The following is a 21,334-nucleotide window of genomic DNA, read 5'->3' on the forward strand; positions in this document are numbered from 1 at the left end:
CAGAGGATTGAGGTTCACAGACAGCCTCAGCTAGTTAGTGAGGCCCTCTGCAACTCAGTGAGACTCGCTTTCAAAATAAAGAATAAAAAATAGGGCAGGGGGTATAGCTTGGAGGTCGAATGTCCATGGGTTCCATTCCCAGACCCGCCAAAAAAATAAATAAATAAAAGAAAGAAAGAAAGAAGAAACAGGATCTCACTAAGTTTCTAAGACTGACTTTGAACTTGTGATCCTCCTGTTTTAGCCTCCCAAGTACTGGAATTACAGGTGTGCACCACTATCCCCAGCATATAAATTTTTTTAATCATCACATATTGAAATGAGTGAAAGCCAGGCATGGGAGGCTGAGACAGGAGAATCGTGCAGGTTCACGGCCAGCCTCACCACTTAGGCGCTCTGCAATTTAAACCCTGTTTCCAAATAAAATATACAGTAGGTCTAGGAGTGTAACTCAGAGGTAGAATGACCCTGGGTTCCAACTCCAGTACCACCAAAAAAAAAAAGAGTGGTTGTGTATGTTTGTAATCCCAGTGCTTGAGAGGCAGAGACAGAAGGATTGTGAGTTTGAGGATAGCCTCCACAACTTATTGAGACTCTGTTTCAAATTAAAAGGATAAAATAGGGCTGGGGGTATAGTTGAGAGGTAAAATACCCCTGGGTTCCATTTGCAGTACCACCACCACCACCACAATAAAAAGAAACAAGGACAACAACTATAACAGTAGTTCTATTACCATATCTTGTTTTATTTATTTATTTATTCTTTGTGGGTTTTTTTTTTTTTTTTGCATTACTGGGGATTGAACCCAGGAGTGTTCTACCTCCAACCTACACGCCCAGTTCTATTTTTTCTTCTTTATTTTGAAACAGGTTCTCATTAAGTTGTGAAGGGGCCTCACTGTGTAACTGAAGGTGGCCACGAACCTGTAATCCTCTTGTCTCAACCTCACAAGTACTAGGATTACAAGAGGCACCACATGCCCAGCATTAACTAGGTTTTTAATATCAATTATGTAGTTCAAATTCTAAACTTTTATGTGCATATCTCTCTTTTTTGTGTGTGGTACTAGGGATGGAACCCAGGGACATTCTACCTCTGAACTATACTCCCAGTCCTATTTTTTATTCTTTATTTTGAAACAGGGTCTCACTGAGTTGCAAAGAGCCTCACTAAGTAGTTGAGGCTGTTCTGTCTGTGAACCATAATCCTCCAGTCTCTGCCTCCCAAATGCTGGGATTACAAGTGTGTGCCACCACGCCTGGCCACTGGGGATTTTTAAATTAATTAATTAATTAGTGTGTGTGTGTGTGTGTGTGTGTGTGTGTGTGTGTGTGTGTGTTACTGGAGATTGAATCCAGGAGCATTCTATCTCTGAGCTACACCTCAGCCCTATTTTATTTTTTATTTTGAAACACGGTTTTATTAAACTGTGGAGGGCATCGCTAAGTTGCTGATGTTGACCTTGAACTTGCAATCCTTCTATTTCAGCCTTCCAGGTACTGGAATTACAAGCATTTGCCACCATGTCTGGCTCCACTGGGGATTTTTTTTAACTTGGTATATTAAAAGTAGAACTTGCATCAAATTTCAACATTACCAGTAAATACGTCTATGAAATAAATATAAAACTATGATCTGCCTTTTAAAAGATTCTACATATTAGTTAATTATTGTTTGTTTTAGGTGAAAATTTTGACCAGAGTCCTTTGAGAAGAACATTCAAATCCAAAGTTCTGGCTCACTATCCTCAGAATATAGAGTGGAATCCCTTTGATCAAGATGCAGTGAACATGGTACGTACTTTTTCCTTCCTATTCTATCTTTCCTTTTACTAAGTTGCATACAGTAACTATTGTGAATGTCTACCATCTTTAATCCTTTAAACAATTCTATAAGAAATAAAATAAAATATTACTTCTGTTTTATTGATGTGGAAACTGAAGCTCAGGAGAGTTTACTTGTTCAGGGTTTCCAACAGTTTAAAGTTTGTACAACAGACCCTGGAAGTTCATTGTTTCCTACTATACGCTTTGTTGTAGTTTTTGTTGTTGTTTTGTCTTTGTTTTTTGCAGTGCTGGGGATGGAACCCAGGGGCATTCTACCTCTGAGCCACACCCCCAGCCCATTTTTTTTATTCTTTATTTTGAAAGAGGGTCTCACTGAGTTGCAAAGGGCCTAAGTAGCTGAGGCTGTCTTGAGAACCTGTGATCCTCCTGTCTCAGCCTCCCAAATGCTGGGATTAAAAGTGTGCGCCACCACGCCCAGCCTATAAGTTTGTATTAGTTAATATACAGGTACACTTTGATAAGCAGTGATACTGCTCCTTCCATCAGTTTGCCTGGAAGTTTGCCTGATGGAAGGAGCATGGTTATAGTGTTTGTTTGTTTGTTTGTTTGTTTGTTTGTGGTACTAGGGATTGAACCCAGAGGCATTCTACCTTTAAGCTGCACCCCCAGTCCTATTGTATTTCTTATTTGGAAACAAGGTCTCGCTAGGTGATGAGAGTATCACTACTTGCTGAGGCTGGCCTTGAACCTGCAGTCCTCCTATGTCAGCCGCCCAAGTATTAGGATTATCTCTCTCTCTCTCTCTCTCTCTCTCTCTCTCTCTCTCTCTCTCTCTCTCACACACACACACACACACACACACACACACACACACACACACACACAATGGGCCTCTTTTATCATTTTCACAGACAACAGGAAGCTGGAACAGAACTCATTTATCATTTAGACATGAGTAGAAACATTATTCTTAGAAGTAATGTCGGTTTAGTTTTTGCTTAGAAGCTGGATCTATGATGGAAGAGGCCATGTTATTCAGGAGGCCTGAAAGTGAACAAATTAGAGATTAGGGACACAGAAGTGGTTTTAAAGGCAGATGTAAACCATTATGACCTGACGCTCTAAGGAAAGAAAAGTAGCATTTAGTGGACAGCTGCTGGATACTAAAGGTGTGCAGTTTGTATTTAGCCAATGAGAATTCTTGTTCTTATTTCACAGAGGTTAAGTAACTTGTCTAAAGACATGCAGTGAGTATTAATCTGTAGCTCACGTTTTCCCCCATTTGCCCTCTGCTTCCTTGGTTGGTTTTAAGGGGGGATATTTTTTTCTTTTCTGTACTGGGGACTGAACCCAGAAGCAGTCTACCTTAGACCTATACTCCAGTCTTTTTTTTTTTTTTTAAACAGGGTCTTACTAGCCAGGCGTGGTGGCGCACGCTTGTAATCCCCGCGCTTGGGAGGCGGAGACAGGAGGATCGCGCAGGTTCGAGGCCAGCCGCGCTGGCGTAAGAGACCCTGTTTCAAAAATATAAAATAGGTCTGGGAGTGTAGCCCGGAGGTATAAGGGCTTCCAGGAACCCCAGTACCACCAAAAAAAACCCCCCAAAAAACAGGGTCTTACTAAATTGCTAAAGCTGGACTCAAACTTGTGATCCTCCTGTCTCAAGTCTCCCGAGCATTGGGATTACAGGCATGTGCCACCATGTCTAACGTGTATATTAGTTTTGAGTGAGTTGCACCAGAAATTATATGAGTCACACTAGACCCTTAATGTATTTCTGTGTTACAATGAAGCCTTTTTAGCCCGGGCTTCCTGGAGGGTTAGCATGGTGCTTTTTTGAAAGCTCAAATACCTAAAACACTTAGCACTTCAACTTTGATATTTTACATAGCAAAATGTAGTTATTTCACCACAGTTACCCAAGACCAAAAGAACTAGAGATGCCATTTGCTGGAAGTTAATACTGTGGATGCCTAGATAATATTTGGTGAAAATAGTATTACATAGGTTAGGTAGAACACAACTGTTAATTATCTTCACTCGATCTTAGCCAAAAGGCTAAGAAGTGATGTTAGTTATCTTTATGAGATTTGCAGGAGTCTAGACAATTATCTGACTAAGATAGTTCACAAATAGCAGTGACAAAAAATAGCTGCTTACGCCAGCAGATTAATAGAGAGGTAGTAAGAAAGAGTGGCCACCTGCAGTAGTGGAAATGGTGAGGGATGTGAACAGATTGTAATGGTTAATCTTCTTAAGTTAGTAAGGAATTTCAAAGTATAAATTATTTTGTGAAAATCACAGTGATGTCCAAAACTAGGTTCTTACTACAATATGAATCTGTAGTAATGCCACATTTGATGTGTTTCTTAGTCATTTGAGTTAGTTAATAGTGAGGTATTTGGCCTCTGTCTGCCAAACATTCATCTTTAAAGCAGTTGTATCAGCTTCCTTGATCTGTGTTTGATATTTTCTTTACCTCTTGCCTCTGAGGTTATTTTCTGTAAAATTTCCCTCTTTAGTATAAATGCAAAGGCTGTGTTTTGATGGTTAAGCACCACACAGCATTTTGTTTTTTTGCTGCAAATCTAAAAGGATTTGCTGGCACTCTTTTAAACTCTGAAAAGTATCCCATTAAACTAGCTTGTATTTGGGTCATAGATTTACTACCCATAATTCCTCTTTGATTTATCAGCAAGTACATTTGTATGAAGCTATAATTTACTCTCACCAAAATACATAAAGCTTTGTCTTGCCATTAGCAAAATCCCACTCTGAGTCATCCCCTTCTGTACTATCAGTCATTTCTCTTCCAAGAAACAGTGGCGCTCTGAATAAAAGTCATTAACTTCAGACATAAATTCAGTATCCAAAGCAATGAACTTGGTAAAATGAAAAAGTCTGTGTGTACGATGCCACGCAAGTATAACAAAATATAAATGACAGGTGAAATTGTTTCTGAATTAATTGCTTTTTATTTCTTGGTTACTGATTCAGAGATTTTTATGAAAAAATAAGTTGAAATATCATGTAACAGAAAATAATATAAATGATTATATACTAACACCTAAAACTAACATATATCAAGATTGGCATGTTACCTTTTATTTTGTTTACACTAAGGACTGAACCCAAGGAGGCTATCTTGGAACTATACTCCTAGCCCCTTTCTTTTATTTTGCAACAGTCTTGTCTTACTAGTTGCTGAGGGTCTTCCTAAGATGGCTTCAAACTTACAGTCCTCCCGCCCCAGCCTCCTGAGTACTGGGATTATATATAGGCATGTACCGCCGTACCCAGCTTCCTCACCCACTCCCCTCCCTTCCTCCTTCCCCCTCCCTTCCTTCCTTCCTTTTTTTTTCCTACCTCCAAACTATCCCCCCAGACCTATTTTATTTTTTATTTATAAGCAGGGTCTCCATAAGCTGCTGAGAGCTTCACTAAGTTCCTGAGGCTGCTTCACACCTGTGATCCTTTGGTCTCAGCCTCTCAAGTGCCAGGAGGCTTCATTTTAAATGAAACAAAGCATTGCAAAATAGAGCCAAAGTTCTCCTAGTCTTTCCCCCAATCCACTTTCAGACCTCTTTGAGGTAATCTGCATATTGGCATCCATGACTATTTATATAATATTTTGGCAGATAGATCTTAATTTCTTTTTTGTGGGGAAGGGGGAGGTCAGAGGAATTGAACCCAGTGACATCCTATCTCCAAGGTACATGCCCAACCCTATTTGACTGGGGAGGTATACTAGGGATTTAACCCAGGGGCATTCTACCTCTGAGCTAGACCCCCAGGCCTATTTTATTTCTTATTTTGAATCAGAGTCTCACTAGTTGCTGAGGCTAGCCTCAAACCTGTATGCCTCCTGTCTCAGCCTCCCAAGACCTGGTACTATGGGTATGTGCTATCATACGCACCAATCTTTTTTTTTCAGTACTGGGGATGGAACCCAGGGGCATTCTACTTCTGAGCTATACCCTCAGGCCTATTTTTTATTCTTTATTTTGAAACAGGGTCTCACTGAGTTGCAGAGGGCCTCACTAAGTAGCTGAGGCTGTCCGCAAACAGCAATCCTCCAGTCTCTGCCACCCAAACGCTGGGATTACAAAGGTGCACCAGCCATCTTCATTTTTACAGGAAATGTTGTTAGTGGAACAAGTGAGTGACAAGTTTTTACTTTCTATTGTTCTTGGACTGGGAATGAGCAGACTTTCTTTAACTTTGTGTTGGTAAGAATTCAAAGGAGAAGCTGAGGCCAAAGTGGGATCTTAGCAGTTTAGACTTATTTCCTGCCTCAGTCTGCTTTGTTTACTGTCTAGATTAATTAAGCAGTCTGCTAATTTAAAATTTAAATAAAAGTCACACATTTTGACCTTGAGAACATTGTGGTCACTCCATGCTTCACAGTATGCTTTGCTTTGTAGAATGTTGCTGTAAGTTTTCCATATCTCTCAGAGAAATTACTACTAAAAATTATCTTGCTTTATATGTAATATATCATGAAAGCATTATCATTTTTTTACTGAAGTAGGAAATAAAATTAACAAACACAGGGGTCTGAAAGCTCAATTATCTCTAAACTATATACATGGATAGTTATGAAAGTATGCATGGATTAATCTTAGGTCTGTATATAATTAAAGTAGCTTTTTTCTCTACTTTTTTAAAGTTAAGGTATGTAGTATTTTTTCTGTGTAATTAACCTTTCTATTTATATTTTAGAAAAGTTGTGTTTTTTTTTAAATGAGTTACTTTCATTATGAAACTTTTTTTTTTTTTTTTTTTTTTTTGGTGGTACTGGGGTTTCTGGAAGCCCTTCTACCTCTGGACTACACTCCCAGACCTATTTTTACATTTTTATTTGGAAACAGGGTCTCCTAAGCCAGCGCGCGGCTGGCTTCGAACCTGCGCAATCCTCCTGTCTCTGCCTCCCAAGCGCGGGGATTACAAGCATGCGTGGGCCACCATGCCCGGCTGAAACTAATTCTAATTTTTTTTCTAAAATGTCATATTTTGCTTTTGGTTTCTTATTAAAAATGGTAATTTTGTTGGTTAATCAGTTCTTAAGCACTGATCTTTGAAAAGGAGACTTGATTTCAAATATGTGATAACCATAAATATTTAAATTTTCTCATGATTGGTATGAGCTTTTTGGTTTTAGTTTGGTGTAAGTAAATTTGTGAACTTCAGTATTTGTCAGTAAATATTTAAATCTCATGAACTGTAAAAAAAAAAAAAAAATGTGTAGTGAACCGGGCATGGTGGAGCACACTTGTAATCCCAGCATTCAGGAGGCTGAGATCGGAGTATCGTGGTTTGCGACCAGCCTCAGCTACTTAGTGAGGCCCTCTACAACTCAGACCCTGTTTCAAAATAAAGAATAAAAAATAGGGCAGGGGGTGTCACTCGGAGGTAGAATGCCCCTGGGTTCTATCCCCAGACCCGCAAAAAAAAAAAAAAAAAAAAAAAAAAAAAAGCAAGTTATGCCGGATATGGTAGTGCATACTTGTAATCTTGTAATCTTTGGGAGGGTGAGACAGGAAGATCATAGGTTCTAGGACAGCCTCAGCATATTGGTGAGGCTCTTGGCAACCTAGTAAGACCCTCCTTCCAAACAAGAAATAAAATCAGTTTAGGGGTGTAGTTCAGAGGTAGAATGCCTCTGTATTCAATTCCCAGTACCATAAAAAATAAGTTAATTAAAAAATAAAAATAAACAGCAAATAAATGAGGTGTGGTGGCACACACTTATAATCCCAGTACTTGGGAGACTGAGATAGGAGGATTACAGGATCCTGGCCAATAAATGAGGCCCTCTACAATTTAATGAGAACCTGTTTCAAAATAAAGAATAAAAAATAGGGCTGGGGATGTAGCTCAGAGGTAGAATGTCTGTGGGCTCAATCCCCAGTATCTCAGTAAATAAATAAATAATAAATAAAGCAAATTATATGAGCTGAGTGTGGTCTCAAGTTCAAGGCCAGCCTGGGCAACTTAACAAGATTCTGTTTCAAAATAAAAAATGAAAGAGGTTGTGGTATACGTCAGAGGCAGAGCACCCTTGGGTGCTTACTACCACACAAACAAAAAGCAAGTTATATGAAATGTAAGTATTCTTTTTTTGGTGTGTGGTATCAGGACTTAACCCAGAGGTATATCCCCAACCCTATTTTTTATTCTTTTTTCTTTTTTTCTTTTTTTTTTTTTTTTTTTTTGGTACTAGGGATTGAACCTGGAGGCCTTCTACCTCTAAGTTATGCCTGCAGCCCAATTTTATTTCTTTACTTGGAAACAAGGTCTCACTAAGTTTCTTGAGAGCCACCTACCTGAATAAAAAAATATACTTTCATTAGATATTCTCTATTGGCTTACTGCTTTTGTCTTTGACAGAAATGAAGAGTATAAAGCCGGGTGTGGTGGCGCACACTTGTAATCCTAACATTTGGGAGGCTGAGACAGGAGGATGGCAGCCTCAGCTACTTAGTTGAGGCTCTTTGCAATTCAGTAAGACCTGTTTCAAAATAAAGAATAAAAAATAGGGTTAAGGGTGTAGCTCGGAGGTAGAGTGCCCTTAGTTCCAATCCCCAGCACCGCAAAAAATAAAATAAAATAAAAATAAATTAATTAAATTTAGAGCTAGGTATGGTAATTCGTGCTTTTAACCCAAGTATTTGGGAAGCTGAGACAGGATGATTGCAGTTTTGAAGCCAGCCTTGGCAACTTAGCAAGGCTCTCAGCAACCTGGTGAGACCATTTTCAAGTATAAAATAAAATCAGCCTGGGAGTGTGGCTTGAAGGTAGACAGCCTCTGGTTTCAATCCCTGGCACCAAAAAAAAAAAAAAAACAAACCCCAAAACTTATTAAATTTTTTTAAAAAGCCAGGTGTGGTGGTGCACACTTGTATTCTCAGCACTTGGGAGGCTGAGATGGGAGGATCACAGGTTTGAAAAAATGAGAAAAGCCTCAGCAAGTAGTGAGACTCTCATCAACCTAAGTGAGACCCTGTTTCAAAACAAAATAGGGCTAGGGGTGTAGCTTAGAGGTAGATAGCCCCTAGATTCAGTCCCCAGTACTGCAAAAATACATACATCATACATAAATAAGTAAATTTTTAAAGGGGCTGAGATATAGTACCTCAGAGTTAGAATGCTCCTGGATTCAATCCCTAGTACTCCCTCAAAAAAAAAAAAAAAAAAAAGGAAAGGAAAGGAAAAAAGAATAAACAAATTGATTAATTAACAAACTGTTTCAAAGGGTGGAGAAAGCGAATTAAAGACATTTGGTAACTTGATCCATGGACAATATTCTTAGTTTACTTGCAGCTAAAGTAATTTGATTGTCACGGCAGGCGTGGTGGCGCATGCATGTAATCCCTGCACTTGGGAGGCTGAGACAGGAGAATCGCACAGGTTTGAAGCCAACCTCAGCTACTGAGTGAGGTTCTCATCAACTTAGTGAGACCCTGTTTCCAAATAAAGTATAAAATAGGTCTGGGAGTATAGCCCGGAGGTAGGAAGCCTCTGGGTTCCACCTCCAGTACCACCAAAAAAAAAAAAAAAAAAAAAAAAAGGTTATTTGATTGTCAGTGGTCATCCTGGGCAACTTAGTGAGACCCTATTTCAAAATAAAACAGGATAGGGCGTGTACCTCAGAGGTAGAACACACCTAGATGCAATCCCCAGTATCATAAGGAAAAAAAAAAAGAAAGAAGAAGCAATAATGTTTTTCAATTCATGGTTCCCAGATTACAAAATATATATATATATATAAATTAGAAATATATTATAAATACAAATATATATAGATTAGAAACATATTTATATGTAAATATTTGTACATATATGTGTGTATGTGTGAGGGGGGTGTGTGTGTGTTGCTGAGATTGAACTAGCTCTGAGCTACACCCCCACCCTATTTTATTTTTTATCTGAAAACAGGTTCTCTCTAGGTTGCTAAGAGCCTTACCAAATTGCTGAAGCTGGCTTTGAATCTTAGATCCTCCTGTCTCAGCCTCCTAAGTCCTGGGATTACAGGCATGCACCACTATGCCTATAATTATAACTATATATTATAGAGATATAAATTTTACTTTTTTATCTGGAGAAAGAGCATATAAGAAAAATTCTTACAGCTGTTATCTGTAGCATCTTCACTCTGAGCACACATTTTAGCAAGCTTTTTTATAAATATTTGAATGTATGCTCAAGAAAGCTACAAATTATTAAGGAATATTTGGCAGCTGTGTGCAAGCTGTGATTTTGTGGCTTATGATGTCAAAAAAGCCTATCCATAAAATTAAGTCTTAATGTTGACTTTTCAGGTGACTATGTTTCTGCATTGCTTAATTGATAATAAATCTGGTCCTGTACCCAAAGCTGTTATTTTTGTTTGTTTTCTTGTTCGTTCATTTATTTATTCAGTAAATAACTTTTTTTTTGGTACTGGGGATGGAACCCGGGGGCTCCAACGTCTAAGCTACTACCCCATCCCCATTTTTTATTCTTTATTTTGAAACAGGGTCTCACTGAGTTGCAAAGGGCCTCACTAAGTGGTTGAGGCTGTTCTCGAACCTGTGATCCTCTTGTCTCAGCCTCACATGTACTGGGATTACAGGCATGCGCCACCAACCTCGCTTATTTTTTGTTTTCATATAGTGTCTAAGTTACTACTTGCTGGCCTCAAACCAGCAATTCTCCTATCTCAGCTTCCTGTGTACTGGGATTACAGGCATGCCAGAATGTGACCAACAAGAGGGGTGGAAACGGTATTGCCTTTTAAGCTGTGCTTCAAAGTCACTGAGCATCACTTGTCACTGCTGTTGCATTTGAGTAGGCCAGGGGTTGGGTAACCGTGATCCCCTGTCCAAGTTCTGCCAGTTGCTCATTCCTATGTGCGTTTTTTTTGGGGGGGTTATTTATTTATTTATTTATTTATTTATTTATTTATTTATTTTTGGTGGTACTGGGGTTCCTGGAAGCCCTTGTACCTCGGGCTACACTCCCAGACCTATTTTATACTTTTTTATTTTTGGAAACAGGGTCTCTTAAGCCAGCACAGCTGGCTTCGAACCTGTGCAATCCTCCTATCTCCGCCTCCCAAGCGCGGGGATTACAAGCCTGCGCCACCACGCCCGGCCAGGTTTTTTTGGGGTTTTTTTGTTTGTTTTTCGCAAGTCTGGGGATGGAACCCAGGGGCATTCAACCTCTGAGCTACACCCCCTGCCCTAATTTTTATTAATTAATTAATTAATTAATTAATTATTGGTGTTACAGGGATTCCTGGAAACCCCCTTCTACTTCTGGGCTACACTCCCAGACCATATATAATTTTTTTTTTTTTTAAACAGGGTCTCCTAAGCCAGCGAGGCTGGCTTTGAACCTGCGCAATCCTCCTGTCTCTGCCTCCCAAGTGCAGGGATTACAAGCGTGCGCCACCACGCCCAGCATTTTATTCTTTATTTTGAAACAGGGTCTCACTGAGTTGCAAAGGGCCTCACTAAGTAGCTGAGGCTGTCCGCGAACCACCAGTGCTCCTGTCTCAGCCTCCGGAATTCTGAAATTACAAGCGTGCACCACCACGCCCGGCTCCCTGTGTGTGCTACAGTTGTAGAGTAGTTGTGACAAAGACTCTGGCCTACAGAATCTAAAATATTTATTTGGCTCTTCTTTATTTTGAAACAGGGTCTCACTGAGTTGCAAAGGGCCTCACTAAGTGGTTGAGGCTGTTCTCAAACCTGTGATCCTCTGTGGTAAACAGAAAAAGTTTACCACTCCCTGTGTGTGCACTCTCTGCAACCACCCAGGTTCAAGGAAAGGGGCAGATTTTACCTCTTAATAAGAGTGTGGCAAGGTGCTGCAAGAGAGATAGGAATATTCTTGGAGCCGTCTGCCGAAGGGAGTGAGCCATGTAGATACCTAGGGAAGACAGTTTCCATGTGAGGGAACACCAGATGTGGATAGGAGCATGCTACCCCTGCACACAGAAGAGCATGCCTGTGCTGAGTGCTGTTGGGGTTGAGCGGTGAGCTGAGGGGTTGGGGTCGTGGGAGGTGAGGGCAGAGAGGTGCTTGGGCTGGGTAATAGAGGGCCTCATTGTGGGTCATTGGAACAACTTTGGGCTTTTAGTGAGGTAGAATGATTTGAGTAAAAAGAGAAGTAATTAATTTCTGAGTATATTTTTTAATATAAAGCTGGTAACATTTGCTGATGGATTAGACAATGGAATGAAAGAAAGAGACCAAAGATTATTCCAAGGTTTTTAAAAGTCCTAGGTAAGCCGGACTTAGTGGCACACACTTGTAATCCCAGTAGGAGGGAGGCTAAGACAGGAGGGTTGAGGGTTTCAGACTTGCAATTGCAGGTCTGCAATTTAGTGAGACCCTATTTTAAAATAAAAAATATTTAAAAAAATAGGGTTGGAGGTATAGCTTGGAGGTAGAATTCCCCTGGGTTTGATCCCCAGTAACACACACACACACACACACACACACACACACACACACACACACACACACGGTAAACTAGATGGATGCATGAAAGTTATGGGGAAGACTGTTCTGAGAGAAAACAGTTTTGGAGGAAGAAATCAGGACTTCAGTTTTGGACATGTTAAATTGGATATGCTTATAGACATCTTGATGGGAATGTGAAGTAAAGAGTGAAATTCAAAGCTGGGCCTGGTGGCACACGGCTATAATCCTAGTACTTGAGAGGCTGAGACAGGAGAATCTCAGCCTCCCACATGCTGGCATTACAAGCATGCACCACCACACCCAGCCCCTATACCCAGCTTCTAAAGACATTTAATTAATATTGACAAATTAGAGTGGAGGACAGCTAACTTTTAAAGGGAATTGTGTTTTCTTGACAATGTAGGAATTTGGGAGGACATCAATATTTTGTGCCAGATGAATTATTAAATCTGGAAAAAGAAAATATAATAGTAATATATGATAAAATTATTTCTGTGAAAAAGTATACTGCAAAGTGGAAATATATAAAATGAATGTTATGTTCAAATATAGTTAAGTTCAGTTTTTCTTAGTATGCTTCTAATTTCTTATAATTTATTTATAATGTTTCAAAGAATTTTAATTTCTCATGTATTTTAAACATATTAAATATAGCATCTTCAGTTCTTTGTGTAATTTTGTTCCCAAATTTGACTCAATCCTGTGTAATTCCCAATACCTAGAGTATAATCTCTATTGTAAATGATCCACAATGTCTTATTTCTACCCTTCTATTTCAGAAAATCATGTGTGTGGGGGGTACTGGGGATTGAACCTAGAGGTATTCTACCTCTGAGCAACACCACCAGCCCTACTTTATTTTTTAATTTTGAAACAAGGTCTCACCAAATTGTAGAGAGCCTCACAAATTTGCTGAAGCTGGCTGTGAAGCAGTGATCCTCCTTTTCTCAGCCTCCCAAGTACTACAGTTACAAGCCTGTACCACCATGCCTAGCTTTTTTTTTTTTCTTTTTTTTTCTTTTTTCTTTTTTTGCAGTACAGAAGATGGAACCCAGGGACAGTCTACCTCTGAGCTACCCCCCCCAGCCCTATTTTTTATTCTTTATTTTGAAACAGGGTTTCTCATAGATACAAAGAGCCACACTAAGTAGCTGAGGCTATCTGTGAACCATGATCCTCCTGTCTCAGTCTTTCAAATGCTGGGATTACAAGCATGCGCCACCATGCGCTACTATGCCCAGCTTTAAAAAAAAATTATTTTCAAGATTTCTTTCCTTCCCTCTTTCTCTCTCTCTCCTCTCCCCTCTCCTCCCTCCCTCCCTCCCTCCCTCCCTTCCTTCCTTCCTTCCTTGCTTTTTTTTTTTGTGTGTGTTACTGGGAATTGAATCCAGAGGCATTTTACCTCTGAGCTATTTATTTTTTCATTTTGAAACAGGATTTCAGTAGGTTGCTGAGGGTTTCCTTAAATTTGTGAAGCTGGCCTTGAACCTCTAATTCTCCTGTCTCAGCCTCCTAAGTACTGGGATTATAGGTATGTACCACCACACCCAGCCTCATCAAATACTCTGTGTGTGTGTGTGTGTGTGTGTGTGTGTGTGTGTGTGTGTGTGTGCGCGCAGTACTGATTGAACCCAGGGGCATTCTACTTTTGAGGTACACCCCCAGTCCTTTCTTTATTTTATTTTATTTTATTGGTGGTACTGGAGTTCCTGGAATCCAGCGCGGCTGGCTTCGAACCTGCGTGATCCTCCTCTCTCCACCTCCCAAGCAAGGGGATTACAAGTGTGCGCCACTACACCCGGCTTATTCTTTATTTTGAAATGGTCCCACCAAGTTGCAGAGGGCCTCACTAAGTATTAGCTGAGGCTGGCTGAGAACTGTGATCCTCCTGTTTTAGCCTTCCAAATACTGAGATTACATGCATATGCCACCAAACCCAGCTCAAACACTCTTGATTAACAAGATATATAGCATTATAGCATATTATACAGATACAATAAAGGAGTAGCTTAGCTGGGCATGGTGGTGTGTCTTGATTAAGTTTATTTTTCAAAGAATAAAACAGCAAAGATGATACTTTTACTTATTCATTTATTTTCATCTTGAAGGATTGAACCCATAGGCTGTCTACCTCTGAGCCACATCCGTAGCCTCTTCCCCTTTTTATTTTGAAATAGGGTCTCACCAGGTTGCTGAGATTGTCCTCACCTATGATCCTCCTGTGTCAGCCTCCTAAGGCTGTGGGCCACCGTGCCTGGCTTTATTTTTATTTTATTTAACTCTTGTCTCTTTATCAATTGAATCTTCACCTGTTTCCCTAATCCTCTGAAATATTATCATCATTAATACAAAAATAGGACTTAAAATTAAAAATTTATAAAGTGTTCTTGCATACCTTATTTTCCAGTCAATGCTATTGCAACTGTCCCAGATAGAGGAACTTAACCTTCAGAGAGGGTGCATGGCTTGTTCAAGGTCACAGCTTGGTTGGAGGTTTACTGGGACCAAATCAAAGGTCTCATTCTTATTAAACCATTCCATGTAATAACCACACAGTGAATATCTTTCCCATATATATTTATTTCAAGAATAACTTTGTCTACGTGTAAATTAAGAGTGAATGGTGTATTTCTGATTTAAAGCTATTGCTAAAGTTAAATCTGTACAAAACCTGTTCTGTTGAATCCTGATATGTTTATAAAACAAACCTTTTGTTATTGTTTGAAGTTATTTGCATATTGCTTTCTGATGCACTTTTCCCTTTCCCCCACAGTTGTGCATGCCTAAGGGGCTGTCTTTCAGAACACAGACAGACCATAAGGACCCTCAGTTCCACTCGTTTATAATTACTCGGGAAGATGGTTCTCGCACCTATGGCTTTGTCCTCACGTTTTATGAAGAAGTCACAAGTAAACAAATCTGCACAGCAATGCAGACGCTCTACCAGATGCACAACGCAGAGCACTACAGCAGCGTCTGCGCCTCATCCTCGTGCAGCATGGACTCACTGGCCAGCAGCATCGAGGAGGGCGATACGACTTCTCTCTTGAAACTTCAGCGATACAACTCCTATGATATCAACAGAGATACCCTGTATGTTTCGAAAAGCATATGCTTGATCACACCACTGCCTTTCATGCAGGCCTGCAAGAAATTCCTCATCCAGCTTTACAAGGCAGTTACCTCACAGCAGCCACCACCCTTGCCACTTGAGAGCTATATCCATAATATTCTTTATGAGGTGCCTCTGCCACCTCCAGGGAGATCGCTGAAGTTTTATGGCGTTTATGAACCTGTCATCTGCCAGAGGCCTGGGCCCAATGAACTTCCCCTCTCTGACTACCCTCTTCGAGAGGCCTTTGAGCTCCTGGGAGTGGAGAACCTGGTGCAGGTATTTACCTGTGTTCTTTTAGAAATGCAGATCCTTCTCTACTCACAAGGTAGGTGTACGTCTGTCCTCCACCTCTGTGTTCTTGAGATATATTATTGGAACCGTATACTTGATGGTCAGAAGTCTAGTTTTGTGTAAAAAGATCTGGTGTGGGTGGGACCAGAGGCTGCAGTGTGGCTTTTCTTTGAGTAGTCGGTGGCTCTAAAGAGAAACAGAAAGGAATACAAAAGTGTTATCTTGACCAATTTGGACACATTTTTTTTTGTTTTTTTGTTTTTTAATGGAACTAGCCTTTTTCCTGATAATATAAATCATCATAGAAGATACATTTTTTTTTTCCAGCCCAAGCAGAGTGTTACAAGCCAGAAATCCCAGTACTTGAAAGGCTGAGAAAAGAGGATTGCAGGTTTGGGGACAGTCTTCTCAACATAGGGAGACCCTGTCTCAAGATAAAAATAAAAAAGGGATCCGGGTATAGTGGCACATGCTTCTAATCCCAGTACTTGGAAGGTTGAGTCAGGAGGGTTATAAATTTGAAGCCAGCTTCAGCAATTTAGTGAAGCTTTCAGTAACCTAGCAAGACCCTGTTTCCAAATAAGAAATAAAACAGGTCTGAGGGTGTAGCTGGAGGTAGAAGACCCCTGGGTTCTAGCCCCAGTACAATAAATAAATAGAATAGAATAGGGCTGGAGGTACAACTCAATGGTATAAGGCCCCTGGGTTCAATCCCCAGTATCGAAGGAAGGAGGAAAAGGAGAAAAGTGTGTGTGTGTGTGTGTGTGTGTGTGTGTGTGTGTGTGTGTGTGTGTCTGTCTGTCTGTCTGTCTGTGGTGCTAGGTATTGAACCCAGGGGCATTCTACCTCTGAGCTATACCCCAGCCTGATTTTTTATTCTTTATTTTGAAACAAAGTCTCACTAAATTGCATAGTGCCTCACTAAGTAGCTGAGGCTAGCTGCAAACCCAGATCCTCCTGTCTCAGCCTCCCAAATACTGAGATTACAAGTATGTGCCACCACGCCCGGGTAGGATATAAAGAGAATAGAGAGAAACCTGTTACTCTCAGGAGGAATATATAGACTTTATAATCTCAAAATCTCTCTCTCTCCCTCTCTCTCTCTCTCTCTCTCTCTCGCTCTCGCTCTCTCCTCCAACCCCAACCTCGTGATACTTGGGATTGAACCCAGGGGCATTCTACCTCTGAGCTATAGCCCTAGTCCTTTATTTTTATTTGTTTTGCAACAGGCTAGGTTGCTAGGTTACTGAGTCTGCAAAGTTGCTGAGGCTGGTCTCAAATCTGGGTCCTCCTATCTCAGCCTCCCGAATACTGGGAGTAATCCCATGTGCCACCATACCTGGCTAGACTCCATATTCTTTACAAGTTAGTACAGATTCAAATGAAAATTCAGCAGACTCTGGAAAGGAATAAGTTAAATTGTGAACTCTGCAGTGTTTTGAGGCAGTCCGCTTTGGCCCTTTGACTGAAATAGTATTGGACATGAGTAAGAAAGAGAAGGGGCCGGATGTATAACAGACATGACTTTCCTAGATCAAACAATTCTGCCAGAGTTGTGTTTGTGTGGATGTGTGGTTTTTTAAGTCTGAGAAAGTTATCTTTGTATATATACCTTTTATTCATAGTACTCCCAAGATACTTAAAAACTAACAAGCTGGGTTTTTTTTTTGTTTTGTTTGTTTGTTTTTGGTGGTGCTGGGGGTGGAACTCAGGGGCTTTTCTACCTCCGGGCTATATTCCCAGACCTATTTTATATTTTATTTGGAAACAGGGTCTCACTAAGTTGCTGAGAGCCTCACTAAGTAGCTGAGGCTGGCTTCGAACTGTGCGATCCTCCTGTCTCAGCCTCCCAAGCGCGGGGATTACAAGAATGTGCCACCACGCCCAGCGCAACAAGCTGGGTTTTATTTTACCAATACTTTACATTGACTACTATTGAGCCTAGAATAGGATAACAGTTCCAATCCATAAATTTACAGAAGAATTAGAGATACTGCATCTCAATGGATAATAAGTTAAAGAAAATTATAAAATGATACCTGTGCGTTGATGGATCCTTTGACAAACATGGCACAGTATTTGAGCTAGCATCTTGCTGTCTTGTTTTAGGCTGGCAGGATTATAGTGTAGTCTCCTGACTGCTGCTGTCAAGCTTATTTTCTCACTTTGTATTTTTTATAATTTTTCTATTTTAAAATATGTTGGCTGAGCCAAGAAGGCTATATTTGTACTTCCCATCTTGAGTGTATGTTGACACTATTTGTGTGTTGACAGCCCTCACAGGGTTGCTTTTCTTTCACCTTATCCTGCATAATATTTTTTGATAATGTGTTCCAGTGCCTCGTTGCCGTCAGGAAGTTCTTTGACGGTCAGTCTAAATTCTTTCCTCTCCTACTGCCTTCACTTTTTGAGTGCTCATCATAACCTATAAACCACCCATTTGGAGCAGAAATTTTTAACTTAATTCTCTCTTTCTGTCTTTTTTCCCTTATAGATGATAGGGTTGGAGAGTCATATGTGAGTGCTAAAATAGTTTTAGATTTTGTAGCAATTCAAATTTCAGATTTTTGGATTAGGTTTGCTCAGCCTATATTGGTTTTGGAACTCATAACAATCCTGGGTTCAAATCTCTGCTCTTAACTTTAACTGTGGATAAGTTACTTATTCCTGAGTTCCCTCATCTGTGTAGGGATAAGAGTTTTTGCCTTCTACCCCATTGATTGATTGATTGATTGATTGATTTTGTGGTACTGGGAATAGGGGCTGTCTACCTCTGAACTACACTCCCAGACCTATTTTGTTTTATTTGGAAATAGGGTCTCACTAAGTAACTGAGGCTGGCTTTGAACCTGCACAATCCTCCTGCCTCAGCCTCCCAAATACTGGGATTATAAGTGTGCACCACCATGCCCAATTCGGATATTATTATTATTATTATTATTAATTATTATTATTATTTTGTGTTACTAGAGATTGAACCCAGGGGCATTCTACCTCCAAGCTATACCTGTAGCCCAATTTTTTATTCTGTATTTTGAAACAGGGTCTCAATGAGTTGCAGAGGGACTCACTGAGTAGCTGAGACTGTTCGCGTATTCAGATCCTCCTGTCTCAGCCTCCCAGCTGCTGGGATTGCAAGCGTGCGCCACCACGCTTGACCCCACTGATTTATTATGAAGGCTAAATAAGAAAACCTGTTCAAAGTACTTAGGGTATAATTGACACTGACAGAAGATAGTTGATGCTATTGTAATTATTGTTAGTTTTATTAGTTCCATATACTTAATGTTCTGAAGTTCCAACATATTACTACATTTAAACTATGGCTTTTAAAAAATTAAGTAGTCAGCCAGGTATGGTCACGCACATTGTAACCCCCATACTTGGGAGGCTGAGACAGGAGGATCATAGTTTCGCAGTCAATCTCAGCTACTTTGTGAGGCTCTTTGCAACTCAGTGAGACCCTGTTTCAAAATAAAGAATAAAAATATAGGGCTGTGGGTGTAGCTCGGAGGTAGAATGCCCCCTGGGTTCTATCCCTAGTACTGTAAAAAAAAAAAAAAAAAAAAAAATAAATAAATAAATAAATAAATAAATAAATATAGCATGCCATTTCTCACTGCTTCTCTGTTCTGAACCCTCATCTTTTCGCTTTGTTTGATTAGCTCCTCTCATTTGGCTTAAGGAAAATATTTGTCAGTTTTAGTTGATTAATATCTTCCAATTTATTTTAGTTTCCAATGAAGAAGAATGAATATTTATGGGCATGTATTTGTACTCTTGAGTGTTTTTAGTACCTTGGTCTTCTACTGAGAACAAGGGAACAAATCCTGAAAAGGTAGAACTAGGTTTCTTTTTTCTTTGAGACAGTGTCTTGCTGCATTACCCAGACTGGCCTCCAACTCATAATTCTCCCACTTCAGCCTCCCAAGTACCTGAAATTATAGGCATGTACCTTCTTGCCCAATATCTAGAACTGGATTTTCCTTTCATAAATTTTATTCAGGGAAGAGGGGCCATATAGTAAGTTTGTAGCCATTCACTAAAGTCACTTTATGTTAGGAACTGTGCTACAGAAATGCACGAGCATTCAGGGATTTCACCCGACATTTAATCTTCCCACCAGCCAGGTAAGTGCTTTTATCCATGTTTTATCAGGAGGAAATTGAGTCTTAGGGAAGCTAGATTATCTGCAAATAAGTCATGTGGTGGCACCAAGAATTGGGTCTGGGTCATTCTTCCTCTAGTGTGCTTAACCTCCATGTTAACTGTGTTGAGAACTGTCCTTCACCTTTTCTTGCCTGTCTCAATATTTATTTTTAAGTTATTAACTAATTCTTCAGCTTCATTATGAAGTACTGGTTAGGTACTGGTTAGTGAAATGAAAGATCTGTGTCAGTGAAGATTTTAACACTGACAGTGCCTCTCCCATTTGAGAAAGACATTTCATTTAAATTCTTTAAAAAAAAATCATTACGTTGACTTGTACTCTAGTGCCTCCTTTATCCTTCCTGACTGTGTAAGGATTTTTTTTTAATTTTTTTTTTATTGGTGCACTGTATTCATACATCATAGTAGGATACATACTTTTGTAGACATACATGCACACTTTTCCCAGTCAGCCCCCACCCAATCCCCACCCCATTCTCTCCCTATCCCTCCCTCCCATGCTTGGCTTAGTAGTTGACATCTAGTATTATGGCAATTTATCTAAAATTAAAAATGATAATCTCACATAACAGTTTCATTTGTCTGGTACCAAACTTTTGATGACTTAAAGATAACATTTCAATATTTCTTTTTGCTTTCTTTCTTACCAGATAATATTTTTTTTCTATTTTTTTAGGTGAAACTATCATATATTTATATATTTATTTTTCAGAAAAAAATCTATCCTAATATGGAATATGGACTCTAGGTACCCAAAACGATCTTGAAAAAGAACAAAGCTAGAAGATATATATTTTCTGATTTCAAACCATATAAAGCTACAATAATTGAAACAGTGTAGTACTATTCTAAAGGCAGATATATAAACCATTGGAGTTAAATAAAAGCCTAGAGCTAAATTCTTCCCTATATTGTCAAGTTATTTTTGACAAGGTTTCCACGAACATTTGGTGGTGGAAATAAAAATCTTTTAACTAAATATTGTTAAAAAATAATAATTACATGGAAAAGAATAAAATTGGACCCTTACCTAATCCCATATACAAATATTAACTCAAAATTAATAGACCTAAATATAAATCTTAAGACTATAAACTTTTAGGAGAAAATCTGGGTCATTAAACCTCACAACATTGAAATTGGCAGTGATTTCTTGGTTATGATTTCAATGGCACAGGCAACAGAGGAGTATACAAACTCCCTAAAAAAAAAAAAAAAAAAAATTGTATATCCAAAGACAATGTAAACAGAGTTAACAGTTACTAATAGAATGGGATAAAATATTTCCAAATGCTATATCTGAAGGTATATTAATATTCCAACTAGAAATCCTAAAAATTAACAACAATAAAGGCAAACAATACCCTTTAGAGATAGGTAAAAGACTAACATAAATAATGAATCTCCACAGATAACCAATCTTAGTTGTCTGTTGAATGGAAAATCTTGTTTCTCTAGTTCTGGAGTGTGTTACCTATTTCTTCTTTGTAGTTAATCT

At 39.4% G+C, this 21,334-nt stretch overlaps 1 protein-coding gene across 3 annotated transcripts in view; it reads left to right on the top strand.

The window, feature by feature from the left end:
• Positions 1 to 21,334, top strand: part of DENND5B (DENN domain containing 5B) — a gene marked incomplete at both ends in the record, with an annotated part of 170,963 nt that overhangs the window by 53,672 nt on the left and 95,957 nt on the right. For all 3 annotated transcript variants that reach the window (XM_080706507.1, XM_080706508.1, XM_080706509.1), the window contains 2 exons: positions 1,685 to 1,794; positions 15,034 to 15,700. In XM_080706507.1, the coding sequence (XP_080562633.1) occupies positions 1,685 to 1,794; positions 15,034 to 15,700 (777 nt within the window). The remainder of the gene's footprint in view (positions 1 to 1,684; positions 1,795 to 15,033; positions 15,701 to 21,334) is intronic.

The sequence above is a fragment of the Muscardinus avellanarius genome (assembly GCF_963383645.1).
Source record: "Muscardinus avellanarius genome assembly, chromosome: 11".
Lineage (NCBI taxonomy): Eukaryota > Metazoa > Chordata > Mammalia > Rodentia > Gliridae > Muscardinus > Muscardinus avellanarius.